The 23,570-nt window shown below is 37.1% G+C and overlaps 1 protein-coding gene across 16 annotated transcripts in view; it reads left to right on the forward strand.

Annotated features, from left to right (window-relative positions):
• Positions 1-23,570, forward strand: part of PIK3R1 (phosphoinositide-3-kinase regulatory subunit 1) — a 58,248-nt gene that overhangs the window by 22,866 nt on the left and 11,812 nt on the right. For 13 of the 16 annotated variants that reach the window (XM_034441034.2, XM_034441029.3, XM_034441032.3 and 10 more), the window contains 5 exons: positions 8,766-8,858; positions 11,386-11,460; positions 13,114-13,245; positions 14,201-14,402; positions 14,527-14,603. In XM_034441034.2, the coding sequence (XP_034296925.1) occupies positions 8,766-8,858; positions 11,386-11,460; positions 13,114-13,245; positions 14,201-14,402; positions 14,527-14,603 (579 nt within the window). Of the gene's footprint in view, positions 1-4,809; positions 4,970-8,765; positions 8,859-11,385; positions 11,461-13,113; positions 13,246-14,200; positions 14,403-14,526; positions 14,604-19,925; positions 20,812-21,456; positions 22,901-23,570 lie in introns of those variants that run through there. The other 3 variants (XM_034441037.2, XM_034441039.3, XM_034441038.3) reach the window with 3 other exon arrangements.

A 23,570-nucleotide genomic window follows, 5' to 3' on the forward strand; every position in this document is an offset into this window, starting at 1 on the left:
CACCAGATACATGGTGCAGCAAGCATTTCTGAGATATTTTGATTACTGATCACCTATTTTTTTCCTCAAAGTAAGTGACTATAAGTGCTATGGTATCCACTTTATGTACCGTGTACCCTAAGTACATCTTATATCAGTGGTGCATTGCTTACTACGTGTTGTGGGCAATTCTCCAAAGCCTTGTGACTTGTCCTCCTGACTCTCATGTAGTATGTCTTTCTGCACTGCCATTTGTATTAGTATTAAAGAAAATTAGTTCTGCAATCTCCCTTGGAATGTATGTCTCCCCTCAGCCCTGTTTGTCTTCCCTAAAATAATCTTTAAAACATCCTTTCTTGATCAATTGTGGAGCCACATGACCTTCTTCCTTCCTTCCTTCTTCCTGTCTTCTTCCTTTTGAAATTGAAACATCTAGTGACAAAAGCTCTTAGAGAATTGATGGAAATGTTCTGACATTGTAACCTTCCATCACAGATTTAATTCTATCTGATCTTGGAAAGTGGAAACTAAAGTCCTTGATGTTTGTGAGTTCCTGTAAGCCAAGGACTACCTGTAAAAGGAGTTTCTAGGTATAGCCATGAGAAATCCAATTCATTTTAAATGCTACAGATTTTGTAATACAGAGAGAAACTAGACAGTTTATAGCCACAGAGCAGCATGTAGCCTCCAAGTTCCCCTTTTTCTGGCCAGGACTGCTGAAAACTGACAATAGTTTCCCACAGTTTTGAGATGGGAAATACATAGCAACTATGTTATAAGTCCTAAATAAGTGCACCATACTTAAAAGCAACACGATTGATATATTATGTGCCATCAATTGGGGGCCATTCTTAGCAGCCATCTAGATAGATTTTTTTAATGACACTGTCCCTAAACTGGTCTTTCAAGTATGGCCCCCAAAAGGTTGCCTCTCATTGAAACAGATACCTTTAATACTGTGGACTAATACCGTTTTTGAAATCCATATGCATTTCCTTAGATGCTTCAGAACACTCAAGAATGTATATAAACAAGTTCTTTCCAATCATGGCGGAAGCCAAAAACAGTGTTGATTCCTGGAAATTGTCTGTACAAGGCCTTGCATTTTACTTTGCAAGATTTTTGAAAGAAGTTTGCCATTGTCCTCTTCCTAGAGTTTAGAGCAGGGGTGTCAAACTCAAGGGCCACGGGCTGCATCCGTCCCGCAGAGTGCTTAGATCTGGCCTGCGGGGCCAGCCTGGAAACAGCGAAGGACCGGCCTGCGGTGCCTCTGCCAGCGAAAATGGGCCACAGCCGTCCCAAGCTCCATTTTCACTGGCAGAGGGTTGCAGGAGGCCGTCCCAGCTGAAAATTGTGATCGGGAACCTATTTTCGCTGGCAGAGCAATCGGGTCACCACAGGCGCCTTGACATGAGTGACATCCAGCTGGTCACGCCGACCCCGGCCCCCCAAGCTCAAACACAATCCTGATGGGGCACTCAATGAAATTTTGTTTGACACCTCTGGCTTAGAGAGAGACTGGCCCAGCTGCCTTTGTGCCTAAAGCAGGCTGGAACTCAGTCTCTAAGTTTCTAGCCTGATGTCTTAACTTAACCAAACTGGCTCTTTATAATTTTTTAACAATGTGGACTTTAGTTCAGAATAAAAAAATAATGTGAATATAAAGATAATAAAGGGACGTTTCTAAATACACTATATCATGAGTAAAAAAAGAGCCAAAATGTCCCCTCCGTACATTGAAGCTTTTATGCAAGATGTGAAGTGCCTGTTTTGGTCTTTCAGCTCTTCAATATCCTGAGAGTATTTTTTCAAATTAGGAAGTTCTGTGTCAGATTTCTAAACTTTTTTTTTTGCCAATTTCGTTAAACTTTAACTTCATTTATGTCTTTTTTAAAATAAAACATCTTGCTTTTCATAACAGTGTACAACATATATAATAATCAAAATAGAATTTTACTTAACTTCATTTGTAAATACGGTCTCCATTTATTTCTTTGGAACGTCACTATATGTAATGCTTTCATTTGCATACCTATTTTTGTTCCTTGTTTTTTTTTCGTCTGCCTTTTAAATCTGTGACATTTTAAAAAATTGGTAGGGAGAATAGGAGCGATGAACAAGAGATGGATGGAACATAATAATAACTATAATTTTTGAATATCAAGGAATTGTGAATGTAGACTTATATAAAGGCAATTACTGCAGGAACCCATTTGTGCTTGGCAGAGCAAGTTCTGACAATTTATAGGAAAGTACATGTGTGTGCGCTTCGTTATTTGATTGTTTTAGGAGTATGTTTGAGTTGCCAGATCGACATATTGAAGCTTATCTGCTGATAATATTACAACTTGCTGGGGAATGTGAAAAACCGGAATATTGTCTGTCTAGAAATCTTCAAATCTTACTGAGTAAAGTGGATAAAAAAAAGTAGAAGTAAAAGAGTCTTCTCTTGAGTTTCTTGTCCATCCATTATCCAGTTACAGGGTATATTGTCTCTTCTCTGACCATTATCTTGTCAATATCTCTTTGCCCAGGATCTTTTCCCATATACCATTATAGCAGTGGTGGGTTTGAATTTTTTTTACTACCGGTTCTGTGGGTGTGGCTTGGTGGGCGTGGCAGGGGAAGGGTACTGTAAAATCTCCATTCCTACCCACTCCAGGGGAAGGATACTGTAAAATCTCCATTCCGTCCCCAATCCAGGGGAAGGTTACTGCAATATCTCCATTTCCTACCGATCAGCTGGGACTTGGGAGGCAGAGAATAGATGGGGGCAGGGGCAGTCAGCATTTTTACTACTGGTTCTCCAAACTACTCAAAACTTCCGCTACCGGTTCTCCAGAACTGGTCAGAACCTTATGAAACCCACCTCTACATTATAGGTAATGACTGGCAGATCAAAAAGAATTCTAGGCAGTGTGATCTATTAAAGGCTCATTCTTGATTCCAGGTCCAAACTTGTTTGAAGATGTCATACAGTCACATGGTTGCCCTGGGAAGCTCACCATATTTATGTATTACTTTGGTTCTTCCAAAATGCATATTAGATCTTCATGTTGTTATTTTTCTTTCTGGATTTTTATAAAAGAAAGCTGGTAGAAAAAGTGTCATAACTTTTGCGAATGAAAATGCTGCTTTATCCGCAGTTTATAGAGTAGCAGCACATAACAGATATTTTCACTCATAGTCATATTGAAAAAAAAAAAAGAAGTTCCAGTTGGAGCCAATAAAAAACATCTGTTGCCTTATTTATAGCTCCCATTTCCAAGAAGTAAATTCTTTAGCACATGAAAAACTGGATGACAGCTCATAATTCATAAAGTTACCACAACCTAATCTGATAGTACATCATGTACAAAACTCCTCCCTATCATACAGACAATATCACTTCCTTTTAACACGAGATACTGTGCTGCATATTAAATTGGTGGCCTACATATTTTGGAGCACTCATTATAATAATTAAAAGATAATACAGGACCATAATACTGTACTGTTACAAAAAGTTGTCTCAAAATCAGGAACTCGCTATTGGAAGATGCATTTTATTAGCGTATCACCACTGTGTTTTGTTAGAAACCAAATTTTCTTTCATTCCCAAATCTGTTTTGCTTTATATTATATTGATTCTGATTTAAAATGTTTGCTAAATCAGGCAGCCACTTCACACACCCTGATGATTGGCTCTGAAAAAGGAGGAAATTGTGAAACAAAGGTATACCTAATACATGTACTAGCAAGGAATGGAATATCCTTTATAAAATAAAATAAATCCAAAAAATAAAAGTATCCTTCAAATCAAGACTGAGTTCAGATTTTATTGGTAACATGATGGAAGTGTTTTGTATTAAACGTCTCACCCCGCTTAATTGAGCATATTGGGTACAATTATAGAGAAAGTTACATTACTGAATCCCTGTTGAATCATTGGGTACAAATCTCATTATCTATGTTCTTGAGAAGCTTTAATTTACTTCTGAAGCACAATCTCCTTTCTCCTGATCATTGTCATTTTCCAGATTAAGTAAACCTGAGCATCTTTTCACTTGTCTATTTAGTTGAAAGTGGCTGGCTATAAAAGTCTGGTTTGTGTTTGTACAGCATGAACCTTGACTATAAAATTCACACACATGAGTCATGTTTATCTATATTACAACAATCTGTTGAGTAGATGCATATTAATTCCTTTCCCAAGAGTTCTGCTCCAACACAAGTCTCTAAACATAAAAGAATAATTCGGCTTTGGAGGTAAATCATAATATTTGTCTCCTGTATAGCTTCTACTAAATGAATCTCTTTTTTCCATGCTATGTCCAGTTACGTGTAGAGGGCAGATATAAATTTTGTTATATCCACTTTCATGCTTCCTCAGGCAGTAATGAAAAGTTTGAGAACTTGCAGAGCCAACTTTCTAGCTTTAATTTTCCATGCACCTTTGCCAGGTAATAACTCTGAAGATCTCTTTTACTGAGAACTCCTCCAAAATGTGCAGCTGTGTGCTGGTTTCATCTTGCAGTTTATAACTATGTTGGCAGTGTTTAAATACAAGGTATGTTGTCAGCTCACACGTTGTCGTTGCTAAATGCTGTTCAGGCCTGTCTCCATTAGTGAAAGGGGAGAGCTTGTAGATTGGAGGAATCCCAATCTCTTTTTAATTTGATTGGTTATTACGATGACAAGATAAAAATAGAACTAGCATTTCTGCCCTATCGTTAAACCTGGGATAAACGCTTAATGACCAATGAAGAAGACTCACTGGGACACTTTCAGTGGCTTGTACATTTTGGAGTCAATATGGCTTAAAATAAAACTGAAGAGTGTGCTTTTTCATGTGGGAAAACTAAGATGATTACTTTAAGTGAAAAATTGATACTGGATTGTAGCAAAGAAATCAGCAAAGTTGTTCAGATTCTTAAAAGTGGACTTGGGTCTCCAAATCTCTGGGCAGTTTTACAACGCACTTCAAAACAGAAGATACTTTTAAAGTCAGGTACTGGTTGTTACATTTTGTTTTTGTTTTATTTTGTGCATGATCATTACAGATTGCATGTTCGCACTAATATAGTATCTTGATCGGGGTGAAATGTAAAATTTGTTACTACCAGTTCTGTGGGCGTGGCTTGGTGGGGGGGGGAGAATGTGACTGGGTGGGCGTGGCCAACTTCTTTTTTTTTAACTTTTCAAAGCATTTTTTCTGCAAATGCAAAAAAAATGCTTTGAAAAGCCTCTGCCGATCAGGAACACAGCTGGGATTGTCAGAGCCTTTTCAAAGCATTTTTTTAACCACCTCTTCCGCTGAAGAGATTGCAGAAAAAAATGCTTTAAAAGTCTCTCTGATGATCCCAGCTGAGTTGCCTGATGTTTTAAAAAATGCTTTGAAAAGCCTCTGAGATCCCAGCTGAGCCATGCAATCATCAGAGGCTTTTTTTTTACTTTTAAAAGCATTTTTTCGGCGGAAGAAGTTGTAGAAAAAATGCTTTTAAAAGTTAAAAAAAAAGCCTCTGATGATTATGTGGCTCAGCTGGGCATGGTGGGGGCGCAGGGATTTTTGCTACCGGTTCTCCGAACCACCCGCCGCCATCACTACCAGATTGAGCATTTCACCCCTGATCTTGATAAAGTCTTAGTTGTAGGCTAGTTTAGTTAGTTATATTCTTAACCTATTTCTTTTTATGGTTTGGTTTGGTTTGATTTACAGATAGTGCTCAACTTAACGACCATAATGGAGCCTACCCATTAAAACCTAAGTCGTGATGGCTATAAAATGGATCACCTCACATGACTAATCAAATTTTACGATCTTTTTTGCAGCAATTGTTAAGTGAACCCATCGTTCACTATGGACTAATTTTGCTGGAAACTGGAAATAAATGGTGTTTTTCAGGAAAAAATTAATAAAACATGGTCACATGGCCCTTGGGACATTGCAGGCAGCTGTAAATGTGGGCCAGTTGCCGAGCACCCGAAATGCAGTCACATATCCTGGGATCAACCATTGGAACTTCAGAACCTGGTCTTAAGTACCCATGAGGAGGTCTCATTACTTCGATCATTAGGCAAACAATATTTCTCAAAAGGGGACATGGTGGCTTAGTGGCTAAGACGCTGAGCTTGTTGATCAGAAAGGTTGGCAGTTCAGCGGTTCGAATCCCTAGTGCCGCCTAATGGAGTAAGCTGCCTTTACTTTCCCCAGCTTCTGCCAACCTAGCCATTCGAAAGCATGTAAAAATGCAAGTAGAAAAATAGGGACCACCTTGGTGGGAAGGTAACAGCGTTCCGTGCGCCTTCACTGTTTAGTCATGCCGGCCACATGACCATGGAATTGTCATCAGACAGCTCTGGCTCTTCGGCTTAGAAACAGAGATGAGCACCGCCCCCTAGAGTCAGGAACGACTAGCACATATGTGCAAGGGGAACCTTTACCTTACTTCTCCGTTTAGCTTAGTTCTAATTATAATATTTTGATAAATGTATAATTTTCTGCTCTATTGTTTCTCATCCATATTCAAAGCTTGTTTTGACATTGATAGGTGAATTATTATATTTTATTCCAATCTGTTATCATATGTTTGCAGCATCATTTTAAAAAGTAAAAGCATCATAACTATATCTGGCCTTTTTTGTTTCCTGATTTTTTTTTCTTAACCTAAATGAGCACAAAAGATTTGATTTCCACCACCACCATCAAAGGTGGAAAGTTAATGTTGAAAGTCCCAATTGTAGTGTACGAGTAGCCCTTGACTTACAACCACAATTGAGCCCAACATTTCTGTTGCTAAGCAAGACAGTTAAGTGAGCTTTGCCCCATTTTGTGACCTTTTTTTTTTTTTGCTTTCTTAATCAAATCACTGCAGTTGTTAATTGAATCATGCGGTTGTTAAACAAATCTGGCTTCCATCATTGATTTTGCTTCTTGGAAGCTAGCGGAAGGTTACAAACGGTGACCACATGACTCTGGGACAGTGCAACCATCATAAATATATGCCAGTTGCCATTGCCTGAATTTTGATCATGTGACTGTGAGGATGCTGCATTGATCGTTAGTGTGAAAAACACGTCATTAAACACTTTTTTCAATGCCATTGTAACTTCGAATGGTCACTAATCGAATGGATGTAAGTCAAGGTGTAATGGAATAGGGAGTTTATACAATTTAAGCTTTGCAACTGGAAGAGGTTCCTTAAAAAAATTGAAGTGTATTAAAATGCCCTTTTTTGATAACGTAATAATTTGTTCATCCTGATTTAATTATATATTTAATTACTATGAATAGTATCTACTGGGATGTTTGTTCACTGTAAGCAGTTTCTGTAAAAGAAATTAGTTCCTTTTGGGTCCCAAATTCTCTGAAATGGAAAATTGAAGAGTATATAATGAACTTCAGGGCACAGGGACAAAGAAGTCTAACCCTTTCATTTTAGTCTAGTACTGATGATCTTACCTATTTTGGGTAATGAAACATCTGGAAGGAAACAACCAAGTTCAAGAGAGCACCAATTATTCCTCATTTGAACCCTGACCTACAAATACTCTTTATTGGTACCTTTCATTTCCATCTAATTTCAATCAATTTTAATAAAACTTATTGGAGTGTTGAACTGGATGAGATGAGGGGAAAAAAGCAAATGCAAGAAAGAAAATCCTAGTTGTCCTAGATAAATTGCATTTTAAATAACAATATTTCGTCTAAAACATAGATTCATTTCCAGGAACATTACAAACATCATCTTGGAAGAAAAAGATGCCCTATTTCCTTCCCTCATTAAAATATTATTTTTAAAATCTTGCTTTCTTGAATGATTTCTTTGCAGGAAATTAGAAAGGCTTTAATTAAATTGTCCAGCACATTAAGGTTATCATAGTATGTGCACATTTAAAAATAAGCTCCACTGAACATTGGATTTATATCCAAATGAATTTAAATTGGATAGCACTTGACATATTTCAGAGCTCAGCTTTCTCTTTATTGTAGCATCCAGGTTGATTGCAAAAATATTTCTAAGTCTGTATCATTTAGTTTTGCTAATGGCATGCAAAAGAATGAAAAAAGTTTCTTCCAAAGTATGTTTTAGTATATCTATTTAATATAGTAGTTGTGTATGTGTATGTGTATGCATGCATGCATACATACATACATTCATACAGAGAGAGAGAGAGAGAGAGAGAGAGAGAATTTATCTCCTGTATTTCTTTCAAAATGTTTGCTTTAAAACCTCACTGCATTAATGGTTCATACAGAATCACTAGCTAGTTTGTGACTGTAATGAAAGAAAATATATAGCTCTCTCAAATGATCCTGGATAATAAACTTTAAGATGGTTACATAATTTTTTATTTACTTATTTATTACGGGAAGGTTTTATAAAATGTGCACCTAGGAAATCTCTCATTGTGCCCAATAATTCTACTTCATCTCAATGACAAGGGAGATGGACAAGAAATAATAGCAAGAATGCTGAAAATTACTACTACATAAATGCAAGCCAGCTGTGTGACCTTGGGGAAACCCATATTTTTTAAAGAAGGAAAATTATGACATGGGAATGCCCACTTCATGCTACCACTGATTTGTCTATAATTTGATTTAAATATGAACTTTGATGTTGCAGCATCAAATTTTATTTTAAACAAAATTATCATGTATATGAAGGACAGAAGGAAAAAACACAAGTACAGTTGATAAAGGGAAGTTGTTTGATATTTTAAATTTAACCAGGTGCATTATATCTCAGTCTTTTTATAGATTTCAAGTGTAGCTGAATTTTATTTGTTTGTTTGTTTTACAGTTTTTACACTTTCAGATCTTTGTGAGCAGTTTTCACCTCCAGAAAATGCACCACCTCTTCTTGTGAAATTAGTGGAAGCTATTGAAAGAAAAGGTATGAATAGGGTAAAATATAAATTTTAATAAATTGGTATAATAATGTATATGCTTCTAAAACACTCACATTTATCTGTGTGAAAAAGTGCATTGTAGGGCAAAAATTTTTGAATCGTGGTACCTCAACTTTGCTAACTTACAGAATGTGCCCAAAATCTGGAGTCTATGATTCCTGTAGAATTAAATGCAGCTAGTGAGTTTATTAACATATTTAACAACGTTTTCCTAAAACAGCTAAGAAACAGACATAAAATTGAAGACCATGTAATTTGCTTAATTGAAGCAAATTATTTTGTCTTTAAGGTTTGACAAAAGAATCTCTTTTATAAAGTTAATCTAAGTTACCTCACATACTTTTTATTTCCTTACGAATGGCTCAAACAAGCAAAATACATAACAGAAAAGTATTTCCTATGCCAAGGAATTATTCTCATTCTCTCTTCCTCCCCCTCCCTCCCTCTCTCTCTCTCCCTGTCCCCCTCCCTCCCTCTTAATCCTATTGTATCTTTAAGTCAATATTGTCTTTGGACTAGTCCCCACAGTTTTCTTGGCAAGGTTTTTCAAAAGTGATTCACCATTGCTTCCTTCCAAGGGCTGAGAGAGAAGAACTGGCTGCTTCATGCTATGGCAGGATTTTAGAACTTACGGTGTCTTAGTTTCTAGCCTGAACCACTCCACCAGGCTGTTTCCTCTGCACCAAATTATTTCACTTTATCTCTTCTTACCATGATTTAAAACTTATTTTGCTAAGTTTTTCAATTCATACTGAAGTTAAAAAAAACTTTCGCTATTGGTGATGGTGCAAAAAAGTGTAAGGGAGTTGGATAAAATTTCTTAGCATTGTGCTTGCTGCCCACAGCTTCTCTTGCGTGGGCCAAGTGTTAATGGCAACAACCTCAAATACTTCCTTTGATAAGAAGATAGCACTTGCGCTACCTTCAACACATACAACACATGCCTGATTTTGTTTTACACTGAACAAGGTATACACTCCCAACTTTCCCTAGGTTTTCTCTATTTCCAAATGTATTATATGAAAAGGTATATGAAACAAACATACAGATAAATTTTTTTGCAGTCAGTTGTTCCTGAAAAACAAAAGGCAAAAAACTGCCACAAGTTATATTCAAAACAACTCTTTTAAACTAAAATTAGGCTTTCCAGCTTCTAAGATCAGGGTCTCCCAGCTTTTCCAAACAAATATTTAACCAAAGATGCCAGCTTTTCTGAACAAGCAAATGAATGTTCAGAGGCATTCTGTTATTCATCAGTTGAAATATTACTGCAGGTAGTCCTTTGGCTGTTAAGTGCTGCGGTCATTAAGTGAGGCATCACAGGACAGTGACCAGCAATGCTATTTCTGCATTTTCCATCGACTCTGCTTGTCAGACTCCAGCTGTGTAAAGCACAGGAATGGCAATCATGTGACACCAGAATGGTGTGACAATTGTAAATGCAATGGTTGGTTGCAAAACTAGGGAGGGGGTTATACCATCATAACTTTGAGTGGTAACTAAACAAGGCAGTTGATAAAAGGATTATCAGTACTGCTATAGTTACAAAATTATGAATGAAGGCTAATTGGGGCGGAAAAAATAATATCACTGAAAGAACAGTATTGATAATTTCAAATAATGAGATTGCTGCCTAATGCAAAATTTGATTTGATTTGATTTCCTGAATCTGAGCTCCTTAGAAACTACTATAAAAATACTTTCTACAGTCCTCAGTTCCTTTTGCCTTACAACATTGGATACTTGCAGTTCTATCCACTTTTATCTATTACATTTATTCCTTGTTCTTTATTCGAGAGCTCAAGGCAGCGTTCTTACTATTTCCATTTTCTACCATAGAAACTAGTCAAGGTATATGGTGCTAGGAGTGATTGGCTCAAAATTGGCCTTCCTGCATGTCACAGCAATTAAAGAGCAATTAAAAACATTGTGCATAACCTAGCTGCCCTACACATGTGCAAATGAAGCTTACCCGCCACGGACTGGTACTGGGCCATGGACCAGGGATTGGGGACCCCTGACATACAAGATCAGATCCTTCTCTTTCATTATTATGATGCTATAAATTGTTCTTTAAAAATTAAAATAAGCTACAGGAGACCCTAAATAAAATCAACACCTATTGCAATATAAAATACTTACTTTTCCTTTTTAACTGGATTAGTGTAGAGTATTATTGTAATGGCTAGAACCTTTAAGCTGTAACTTACAGTAAGATCCTCAGCACTCCTTTTAGGAAATCATAAACTTTAAAGGTTTGGTTTAGGTTGTTGTTTTTTAGTTTTGACATTTGACTTGGCTTTTCTCAGGTTAGGATTTTGGATATAAAATTAGATTAATAATGTTACACAATCAAGAGTTTGCAAGAGTGCCGTACTGTTTCCTCACAGGAGAGATAGAGAACATAATTATACAAGAACATGGAAGAAATGTAAACAACCGAAAGCTACAGGAAATTTTCAGCATCAACAAAACTTAATACATTCTTTTTTCTTTCTTTCTTTTTTTAAGGTCTGGAATGTTCGTCATTGTATAAGTCACAAGGGTTAAGCAGCAGTGTTGAATTAAGACAGATTATTGAGTGTGGTAAGCACAACTATTTTCAAAAAAAAATTGAGTAATAATTTAATTTGTAATTTGCTTTCAGATAGCAATGCCATTTATTACATTTAAATTTCATTATATAGGATATATCAAATACTGTGGCAGAAATAGTATTTGGAATAGTGGTAGAGGGAAACCTCATTAAATGGGCTAAGGAAGGGAGGAGGGATGCTTGCTATTAATGACATTCCAGTAAATTGAAAAGTAGATCATAAGAGATCCAATCATAGGATCTTTGAAAATACCACTATCCTTACCAATAAATTATAGTTTGCCTGTCATATGTATAGCGAGGAACTCAGTCACAGTAAAAACACATCATCATTGCAAATGTCTCTGCAAACAATACAAAAGATTCAAGACATACCCAAAAGTACCTAGTCAACCACAATTGGGACCAAAATTTCCATCCTAAACTGTTGCAATCGTAAGTCAAGTTGGACCCTATTGTATGACAATTTTTGTTAAGTGAATCCAGCTAATCCTATGGCAGTTTTTTGCTAAAAATCAGTAAAAACACAATCACATAGCTACAGGGCATTGCAACTGATCATAAATGTGAGTTGCTTATCAAACACCTGAATTGCAATCATATGGCTGCGGGATGGGATGATGGTCGTAAATGGGAGCACAGATTGTAAGCAGTGGTGAAATCTGGCCGGATCTATCCGGATCACATGAACCGGTAGCGCCAGTGGCGGGAGGCTCTGCCCACCTGCTGGGACATCATTACGTCCTGTTTATGATGCTCTGTGCATGCGCAGAAGAGGCGCGTGCATGCACTCCCACGCACTCCCATTCCCGAACCGGTAGTGAAGGTAAATGGATTTCACCGCTGATTGTAAGTCACTTTTTCTGAGGCATTTGTAACTTCTATTGGTCATTAAGTGAACGGTATAAGTTGAGGACTGCCTGTAGTAGCGATTTCCAGAATTTTCTGAGTGGGGATAGAAAGAAAAATACTGCAAAAAGTTTTATTTACACAGGATTCCCTTCCTAGAAATAATTCTCGTGAGAGTTAAATGCAGATATTATTCAACACTGCTTGTTGTGGGGAGGGCAAAGGAATGTGCATCAGAACACAAACTTTTGTACTTTTCTGTCATGAGGCCATACCCAACATTTGAATAAAACCTCAAGTTGCTGTAGATCAGGAATGGGCAATTAATTTTCCCAAGGAGCCACATGAGAACCTGAGATTGATATGGAAGGCCTCTGTCCCTGCCCTCTACTGGGCAGGGACAGCCGAAGGGCCAGATGTGGCCCATGGTCCATAAAATGAGCCACGGTGGTGCAGTGATTTGAGTGCAGTACTGCAGGCTACTTCTGCTGCCTGCTGGCTGCCTGCAATTTGGCAGTTTGAATCTCATGAGGCTCAAGGTTGACTCAGTCTTCCATCCTTCCGAGGTGGGTAAAATGAGGACCGAGATTGTTGGGGGCAATATGCTGACTCTGTAAACTGCTTAGAGAGGGCTGTAAAAGCACTGTGAAGTGGTATATAAGTCTAAGTGGTATTGCTATTGCTATTGCTAAAATGCCAGGTCTCATCATTTGTTTAAATATACTTCCCTGAATGAAGTATAGCTCTTGGCAAAATGTAGTGCATAACATGTTTACGTCTCTGTGTTTTTTTAGAGGCTTCTTCAGTGGATTTTGAGGGAATTGAACTTCACATTTTAACAGATGCATTGAAGAGGTACTTTCTCGACTTGCCAAATCCTGTCATTCCAGCATCTGTTTACAATGAAATGATTTCTGTAGCACAAGGTATGCTTATAAATGTTTCTTTTGGTAGAGTTGGGGGTTTGAGGATCCTTATTTTTACAGGGCATGCTCATGATGCAACGCTACAGTTCATGTCATTGCGTCAGACATGGCATCTATATGATTACATCATTGTGGGAATATTATTTTGGTCTGTTGTGGGATGCTGCTGATGAGTTTTGTATCTTTTTCCAACGTAATAATGTAAAAGGACATTATTATAGCTTCTTCCATTACATGAAATACATAAATTGGGATCATCTGCAGCTAACTCTGTTCTCTGGCATGTATACCTGTAAGACACACATGATTGAATATGTATGTGTACACTTTAAAAACCTAATGTACAAAATAGATCTGAGTGTTAAGAACTCCATGTAACTTGGCGAGTATATTATTTGTTCAAACATTGGTTAACCAATCAAGGATTTGTATGTAGAAAAAGCTAATTGTTAACTTTCTATCTGTATGCACAAGGTAAATGTATTAGCTAGACATGATTCTGAAGTCCATTTGGATTTGGGATGCAGTGCAATAAAGACTTAGAGATAAGGTTTGTCCCTTCATTATGAAATCAGACTGTGTATTTAACCTTTTCAGTTTTCAAATGCAGTTGCTTATTATGGGGACAGGATACAACTTTCAAAGTTAGAATTGCGTTCTTGAGTCTTATCTGCTACATCTCAGAAATTACCCAGTCACGTGAGGCGAAGGGGAGATTTCTGCCAGCATTAACTGAACGTTTAGTGGTTTTCATCTAATTATATTTCAGTTTCAATTTGACTTGGTATAATTGATCTTTTCCCATCCACGGTTGCTTAATTTTTCATTGTTACAAGGAAAAGTGTTTTAGTTTACATTAAAGGGATTGATGTCTTCTTGCAAAATTGATGCTTTTCCATGGCTGTTTAGAACAAATGCTGGTGATTTCAAGTTGACAAGGATTTTTTTTTTCCAGAATTACAGAACTCAGAAGAATATGCTCAAGCATTGAAAAGACTCATCAGATCTCCTAACATACCTCAACAGTATTGGCTCACACTCCAGTATCTCCTTAAACATCTCTCTAGACTTTGCCAGGTTTCTGCCAAAAACCCTTTAAATGCAAAATCTCTGGCTGAAATTTTTAGCCTTTTGCTGTTTAGATCTCCAGTAGCCAGGTAAGTTACGTGTTCCCGAGTCTTGATAATTATAAATTTTTCTTCAATGATAATCATAATTTTTTCTTTCCAACTTCTTTTTTGTTTTACTGTAACACATGGTCATTTTTCTTGTTTTTTACAGCTCTGACAGTGAACAACATATAAAAATATTGGAAGTGTTAATTACAAGTGAATTGAATGAGAGACAACCTGCACCAGGTAAGAAAACATGTATTTTGGAAACTTTTTGAAGTTGGTGTCTTTGTTTTCTTTTGCAACCAACAACTCCTACATTTGATGAAGTTCATGTCAGATGGGATGCATTTTAAAAATAATATATTTATTTGCAGCGTGATTTTTTTTGCCAATATTTGATATTCTTTTGTATATCACTTGGTACACAGTAAAGATTCCTTTGCTTCTTTAAACAGTTAGGTGTTTGTCTTAGTGTGCAAAAGAGAAATAGCAAGGACTCTACTGAAAGTTATTTTTTTCATAATACTAGCAGCAAGTGCATCTTGGCACAAGATAGTTCAAAGCTGTAGCACATAACCCCTCTATAAGCTATGTGGAGAATAAAAACTGCCCGCCAGGTATCTGTGGGATGTGTTGGACTGTGTCCAGTGGTAAAGCCATTTCTCATGGTATTGTGTATTTCCTGCTAGTCTGGTTTAGATTTATCACCCAAATACAATTTGAGTGTGAATATATCCCAACTTAAAGTCAACAACATGGTCTTTATTGGTTGTTTTACAGTAATGTTGCAATGTATGTGTGTTTTCTCATGGATGTGGCTTTAAACAAATTGTCATAAATATGTGTTCCATACTTAAGAACACAACAGTAACTGCTAGTAACTACATATTTGGTGTAGCACACTGACTAGTAATGTAAGTTGGATTCAAATAACTTCTTTGATAGTTATAAAGTTTTTCCAATGCCATCGTAAGACTGTTGTTCTTGCACAATGGCAAAGAACTTGCTTAAATTAGGGTTAGCAGCTGATATTCTGAGTCCTCTGAATACTAATACTAATACTAATAATAAATAACTGATGGCACCATTCAAAAATACACAGGGGGAATATCAGCATATTTGGCGAACCCTTCAGTTTATAGAAGTCCAACAATCCTTAAGGGGAAAAACTGTTATATAACCAGGGAGATGTGCATACCCAGAGGTGTAGACGGGCAGATATATTATGAGGTGCTTCAAATGATTGCATACTGCAGTTTCTTGTCATTGGTTTCATCAGTTTTACATTTTTGTTACTGATTAGCCTATTTCAGTAAAAACATTTGTACATGATATAATAGATTCCTTTTGACACAAATGCAATGCATAGAAAACATATTGAATGAACTTAGCGAAAAATGCCACATTTCACGGCATAAACGTTTTTATCTGATTTTTTTTGAGCATCAAACATAAACGTTCCTTTATCTCATTTACTTGTTTACAGAATGATTTTCTTAAAAGCAGAACAGGGGTTTGTTTGATTTTAGATTTTAGAGAATAGTAGTATTTTGATAATTACAGGTTGTAAATAATTTCTCTATCTAGATATTTGTGTTGCAGATTTTAATATGGTCTATAATTTCTAAAGAAATCATAGGAATTATTTTAATGATATATATGAAGTAAATACAATCCTATTAATTAACTAAACAAAAAATCTTGATTAATTGGGCAGCTTGTTTTTAATAATGCTAACAATATAGATGGTAATAAAATTGCAGATACCACATATGGTCCTGATAGGGATTATATCATATGCTGCCATAATAGCAATAGAATTTACTTATATACAGCTTCACAGTGCTTTACAGCCCTCTCTAAGCGGTTTACAGAGTCAGCATATTGCCCCCAACAATCTGGGTCCTCATTTTGCCAGCCTTGGAAGGATGGAAGTTTGAGTCAACCTTGATCCTGTAAGAATTGAACTGGCAGCTGGCAGTCAGCAGAAATTGTAACCACTGCACCACTGTATTCTTTAAATTATATTTTTCTTCTTCTCTGCAAAGTGTTCTTCTTATCTTGTGGACAGGAAAGTATTTAAAAACAGGTCAGATTATTGGTTTATATAATTTAGTATGGTCCACAGTTGCTCCCTCAGTTCTGAGACAAAAGTTTCTCAACCCTACTAGACCGGTTACGTATCCTTCAAAATAGGAAAGTTAGAAATTAGGGAATGTAAAAAAACACAAATAAAGGAGTTCTGTCAAGATGGTGAATACTTTATGTCCTGCTTCTAATCTCTGGACGCCAAATTCTTCTTTCTTAATCTATAATGTAGCCAATACAGTTTAACTAGTCCAGGATTTTTAATTAACTACTGAATATGAGCATAAAACTTAGGTGAGAAATCTATTTTAGTACACAATAAATTAAGAAAAGCATACATTTGAGTCTTTTTAAAAAAATTCTATGTATAATACCCTGTTTTCCCCAAAATAAGACATCCTCTGATAATAAGCCCAATCGGGCTTTTGAGTGCATGGCAATAAGGCAAGTGCTTATTTCAGGGTTCAAAAAAAATAAAAGACAGGTCTTATTTTCGGGGAAACACGGTATATTTTATGAGATCTTTGGCAAAAAGGAGGGAAAAAAACCTCTCCCCAAAGATTAAGTTGTGCAAACCTATCTAGAAATAAGCTCTTTGGAATGCAGTAGGATTTACTTTGGGTAAGTACACCTAGAGTGCCCTATCAGGAACTATATAAGGCTGCAAAACTGCCAGATCTGTATTGGAAATACATAGGTGTAAATTGATGCTTGTTCGTTCTGTATTAAATTAGTGGTTAGGCACCAGGCAAGAAAGCAGGAAACTGTGAATTCAAGTCCTGCCTTAGCCATGAAAGCCAGCTGAATGACTTTGGGCCAATCACTCGCTCCCAGCCCAACTCACCTCACAGGTTTGTTATTGTGGGGAAAGCAGGAAGAGGAAGGTGTATTGGCCATGTTTGCTGCCTTGAGTTATTTGTAAAAATAATAAAGGTGGGAAATGAATGAATAAATAGCTGAGTGAAGAGAAGTTTTTATGGTAATTAAATGAAGACATGACATATTTTATAATAGCGAAATATTAAAGACAACTCTCAGTATCAACATGAATCATAAGTCATTTGTGCTTAGAATCTAATGTATTTGACATTACATCATTCCAACCCCTTTATTCAACTTGAAGCTAATCAGTATTACAATATTTGTCCAGCAGAGGGCTCTCTTTTTTAGCGAATAATAATAACCAAATTGCATACCATTTCAACATATTCAGTACTAAATTCAGTACTGCACTTTGCATCAGAGGCTTGTTATTCTTTAATATAAATTGTAGATAGAATCACTGAAGCAGCCACAGTTGAATGTTAGACCCTGTGTACTCATTCAGGTTCTGCTTTGAGAATTCAGTCATCAAATGTCAAAATTCTGCCTTTTCAGCACTTAATAAAAGAGGGAAAAAAGGAAGCAGAAGTCACAAGCTAGTTCCTCCATGCGATGCCATGACTTTACTCTCCTATATGTGTGGAGCTATATAAAAGGGTTGCCTCTAGTAATGGAAGGGCTAGATGGGGGGGGGGACATTAAATACCATCTCCATTTATTTGGAGGGGGGGAGGTTCTTCTTTCTTTGTCCCAGCAAAAGTTGGTTGCTAGGTACCACGAGATGGAGTAAGGATGCAATTTTTCTGTCACCAAAAGCACAAAATTCAAAATGTGTGGAAAAATAATGTTTATGGAGAACTTTTTTCTGTCCAATATAACTCATTTACTTCTGGATAATGGTAGACTACGGTATATGTAGGACAGGGTTCTTCCAAGTATTGCATAGCAGAGTGTTACAAAAGATTTTGAATACAGTTATAAGCAAACAGATTGTAATCGAAGTTTAAAAATCAAATAACATTAAAAAGCCTGCTCGCTCTTAAGGCTTGATAATTTTTTTATGTAAGAAATAAACATGGTTGTCCAGATTGTTCTATTTCTACTGGTGGGCTTCATTGGGAGCAGAGAAGGAAAAAGAAAGCCAAATGAAAATTAGGTCTATAGGCTAGCAGTCATGTTAGAGGGCAAGAATCCAAACCAGTTTGGCTAGAGGGCAGGAACTCAAAGTACATACCTACGATAACCTATCCATTTTAGGGGGAAATCCAAGGGAGAATTACTACCAGAGAAATAGTCTGAGAAATGATTGAAGTCTGGTAAACGGGTCCCTTGTCAATCAATAGGAGTGCTGATTTACCACCAGCCTATCTGGTACTTAGGAGTCGAAGGCATGGAAACAACAATTAATGACTTAATAGCTGGCCATTAACACCCTAATTAACAACTAAAAGTTATACACAACCAGGAATCATATAAATACAATGCACAGACCAGACCAGTGCATATATTCTGGAGAGAGAAAAGTTCCTCGATGCTCGACTCCAGCACGAGCCCCAAAGCTTGGAAAAATAAATCTTTAGTCCTGCTGACCAACTCAGATTGGATTCTGCAACATTATCCTGGGATACCTATATTTACCTTCATTCATGAGAATTGCTACCATATAACATCAGTCTTCTGTTGTCAATCTCAAGAATAGTTTGGGCATATCTTTTCCCCTGAATTATTTATTAAGTGTGTGTATGCGGACCCTGCGCGGGAATAGCGTTAGGAAGAAGAAGATTTATTAAGTGTGCGTATCCATGTATGTATGTGTGTGTTTCTCTCTCTCTGTCTGTCTCTGTCTCTCACTCCTCTCTTTCTCTCTCTCTCTCCCTCTCTCTCTCTCTCTCTCTCTCTCTCTCTCTCTCTCTCTCTCTCTCTCTCCTTTTTTATTCTCTGCCTCCATTTCTTCTTCAAGCCAAAAGTATAGCCAGAGGTGAACGTTTTTCTAGAAAGCAAAAACAGCTGGGGAACACTTTTCTAGGGCGTTCTCCTTCAGCAGCCATTACAACCGTATCATTCTCAACCATGCCTTGAGTGGATGTTAAGAGCAGAATGTCCCAAAGCATAATATGTAAAGAAAAAAGGAAAACAATGTTTAATTTCCAAAGAATATTTGTCTGTTTGCCAGGAAAAAAAAGAGAGAGAGAGAGAGAAAGAAACCAAATAAAACCCACTGATTAAGTCATAAAATAAAATTGTGCCACAAGACTAATGGATTTATAGATGCTTAGGTACTTAGGGTGTGCCTGGCTGGCTGATACAGGCACTTCTGTAATCTTGCTGCCCTTCCCTCCCCCTACTACCTTTATGTTGTCAGGCTATAAGAGAATTTCTTATTGTAATGAAAGTTTGTAGGTCCCATTTATACTGATTGTTAGGAAGGTAAGCAATTTCTTGTTCAACCTTTCTATCCAGATATAGTGAAATGGATTTGATCAAATAACATTCACTTTAAAATCTTTATCTTGCACAGTGCTATTGACCTCGCTCGACCAAAATAACGCCCTTGTTTAGGGATCTAATTTATGGCATATCTGCTTGAGAACAAACCCCATTGGACACCGTGGGAAGTACTTGCAAATAAAGATTCATAAGATTGTTCTTTATGTTATAAAAGGTCTGTGGAAGCTGAAGCCAGCAAGAAGTCGGGGAGGAGTTAGACTTTAAGTTGATTTTAAATTGACTCAGTAGTATACGGCTTCATTTGGGGAGTCCTCAGACAGCACCTGTCATTGTGGTCCATTGGAAGGTGGTGTCGTGAATGCTAAAGAGCGTCTGAATTTGTGGGCTTTTTGAGGCACAAAACTTTACAAGGAGGGCTTTCATGCTATCTCTCCCCCCCCCCTCCTGAATTAGCTTAGCCACTTCCTGTATTTGGCTGCTCATAATGCTTTTCTTGACAGTCTCCTTCAACACTGCACGGAGCAGCTGGTTATAGAAACTGTTTTAAGGCTACTTACAATGGTCTTCTCATTTGCTTAGCTAAATTGAGACCGGTTAGTCTTGCATTGGCCACTTGTTAGCCGGTGACAACTCTGACTTTGACTCCAGCTCCCCTCCTCCACCTGAAATCCCTTGCTCAGCAAATATTTGAACCTGCCCAAGTTAATCATGAAACTGAGATCTTTATCTTGGAGAGACGTGCAAGCTACAGAGGACTTTTTTTAAAAAAAGGAAAAAAAAGCCAGCTAAATTCAGTGATGAAACAGAAATGGGCTGATAGTCTCAGCAAGAACAGAGATTGATTCTTTCCAAAAGACGTGGAGCTTTCTGATTCTACTCACTGCAGCTTTTTCTTCTGGATTTACCAAGCAGAAGAATTTATTACAGTTTTCGAGATAACTTCTTCCTAGTTGTTTCAGAGAAGATTTGAATCCAAGGAAAGCCTGATTTAATTTGTATTTTAATCTGTGAAGCTGAGCTGAAACCACATTCAGTCTGGAATTTTCAGGTTATGATATACAAGGGTGAATGTGCACCATGCATAGTATACAAAGTAAGTAATTCTTGATTTAATTTGAAGTAATGAGAGAGAGAAACTGATTCTTTAAAGGAAGGAACTCTGGTATGGTATGTGTGTGTATGGATATTTCTCAATCTCTGTCACAATTAGAATAATATATGCTGCAGCCAAGCAGATTAAATAGTTATGCTTTAATAGTCAAAATGTGTTTTAATGAAACCTGTTCAACATATGCTGGAACTGTGGAAAATCACTAGTTTGTCAGAATCTTGCTCTTTCTGGTTTGCCACGTGATGTCATAGCAAGCTAGACTAGTTTGGGTTAAGCAGTAACTTGATCATACAAATGCAACTGTCCAGAATTTAGCCAGTAGTATAATTTTAGCAAGAAAATCCTATTCTTCCACCTGTAAAATGTATTTTGTTGAAACCTATTTCAGAGAAATACAAATGAGAGAGAGAAAGAAATTCGATTAATGGTCAGTTGTGTTGCTTTATATCTCACATAACCTATGTAAGCAATGCGCTTCAGCGGCAGAGCTATTTGGGTAGCAGGTGGGCTAAACCCTGAGCTTCACTGTTTGAGCTTGTGTCTGGGATTCTCTGAAGTGTCCTGTTACTTGAAACAAGTGGAAGGAATCTGTGGTGTCCATCCACCTAACTGAATAGGGAAGGTTGGGAAATCGACTTCAAGATGGGCTTAAGCATGGTTGTGGTAGGGTAGTGAGTTTGTAGGTGCATTTGTCAATATGGTGCTATAGGTATGCAGTTATAAAATGTTGGTTCTTTCAGAAGATAAAAATGGGTCACAAGATGATTCTTATATGCAGTGCTTTGATTGTAAAATTCATGGTTGTAAGGACAGAACTGTAACAATACCAGTGCAATCATTTGTGTGGCAATACTTGAGTTCAATACTCTCCATGACTGGCCTTCATATGTGAAACTCTGCTATATATTCAAAATGCAACTCACGACGAGTTGTATGATATGAAAGACTTGTCTGAAGACTAGAGAAGAAATTATGTTTTCAAAAAAAAAAAAAAAGAACTTTGCTTTTGGTTTGCTTTAGCTGAGAGATTTTTCAGGGCTTGAGGAAACAGGAAATCTGATAAACTGATTATCACAAAGATCTTTTGTTTTTAGAATGGCAAAACTGGCAAATTATGGAATCTAGTCAACTAAATCCATGCAAACCAAGTATATTGAAAGAGCATTCCCTCATTTCCCTAAATATTCACAGGCTGGAAAGTCAGGTAACAGTCAGCGAGTGGTTGGGTTCCCCCCCCCCCTTGCTGCAGCTGAGGCTTTTTTTGTTCTTCTTTTTAAAAATAAAGCTATTTGGAATATTAAACGCTAAAGCAATTGAAATATCCTGTGAATAATGACCTACGTCGATCCTACTTAGAAACAAATGACAACTTAAGAACATTTTATTAGGATAAAGCTTATTCACAACCAAACATCCATAAAATAGGCATTGGGCAATACCTCTTGAGATTTCTGGTTTCTCTCTTTTTCTTTAAAAGCGCCACCGTCAAAGCTAAACAATGCCCTGATATTGCATTGCTGTGTCTAGAAGGGAAGTAGCTCTCCATCCACCAAGAATCCCACAGTAGTAGTGAAAGGGAAGGCTTCCTGCTGCAGCATATCACCCTTTGTCAACCTGCCAGGAGTGGAATGTACCAAATGCCAGACAGAAAAGATTAAGGGGGAGGGGGAAATCTGTGTAAACTGAGAAACCCGTTCAGTCTTTTTTAATAAATAAGATCAGGTGCCGATCATTAGTGCCTGCTCTTTCTGAAATGACAATTGTTATAAGATTAACAATGAATAACAAAAGTGATGAAATAGGAGTGGTCCAGTGACATTATTTTTGACATGATTGGCTGGGGATTATGATGTAATAGGTTACAGTGCAGCCCCTTAGAGGTTTTAAAATGAATTCCAAGACACCATTACAAAGAGACCCTGACTGTTTCGTTTTAACTGAGCTTTCTTGCTGAAAGTCATACAAATGTACAACACAGTCTGGAACATGGAAGAAGTGGATCTAGAGTATCCTAGGACAGATGTAAATTGTGGCACAGACTTGATTTTTTACATAGAAATGGACCCACCAGGTAATGGTAATACTGTACTGCAGCATTATGATTGAAAAGGCAAGCATATTCTGAATGTTACAGTTGCTGTTATTAGAGCCAGGGTGAACTGTTTAGGAGGAATTTTGTGATATTGTTCAGTTGTGTTTAGTGCATTGAAAAAGGACTCAGGAAAGGGGTTTGTGCAAATGTCTTTTTTCTTTATTAGATGAAATTGCAATTGTTGTATGTTTCTGTTTTAGTTTTGTTCTTTCACCTGTAGGTCTGTGGTTATACAGAAAAGGGGGTCCTGTTTTCTGCATCATGATTGACTCAGAATGCAATTGGGGCTTTTTTTTCTTCTTTTTTTTAAACAATGCTAGCATTTAAAATTGTTAGTCACTGTTACAGTTTATTAGATGCAATCCTGTTTATCTGCAAGCATTTAGCACAGGATGAGCAGATTGTTACCTTTCCTTAAACCTCTGAAGATGCAATTGTCATTTTGATTTATATGTTTCATAAATGTGTTTAGTGGGCAAAGGCATGAGTGAACTTTAATGAGTGAACTTGATGTTTATGTATTTTTTAAAACATGACCCCCTTTAGCTGATAAGCCAGGGAATGCTGCAGTATTTTTTTTGCTACACACGGGTGTATGTATGTATGCAGCCTTGACATTGAGCAACAGAGAACTATGTGGCTTGAATCA

The sequence above is a fragment of the Pantherophis guttatus genome, chromosome 2 (genome assembly GCF_059756535.1).
Source record: "Pantherophis guttatus breed Tessera chromosome 2, ASM5975653v1, whole genome shotgun sequence".
In the NCBI taxonomy this organism is placed as follows: domain Eukaryota; kingdom Metazoa; phylum Chordata; class Lepidosauria; order Squamata; family Colubridae; genus Pantherophis; species Pantherophis guttatus.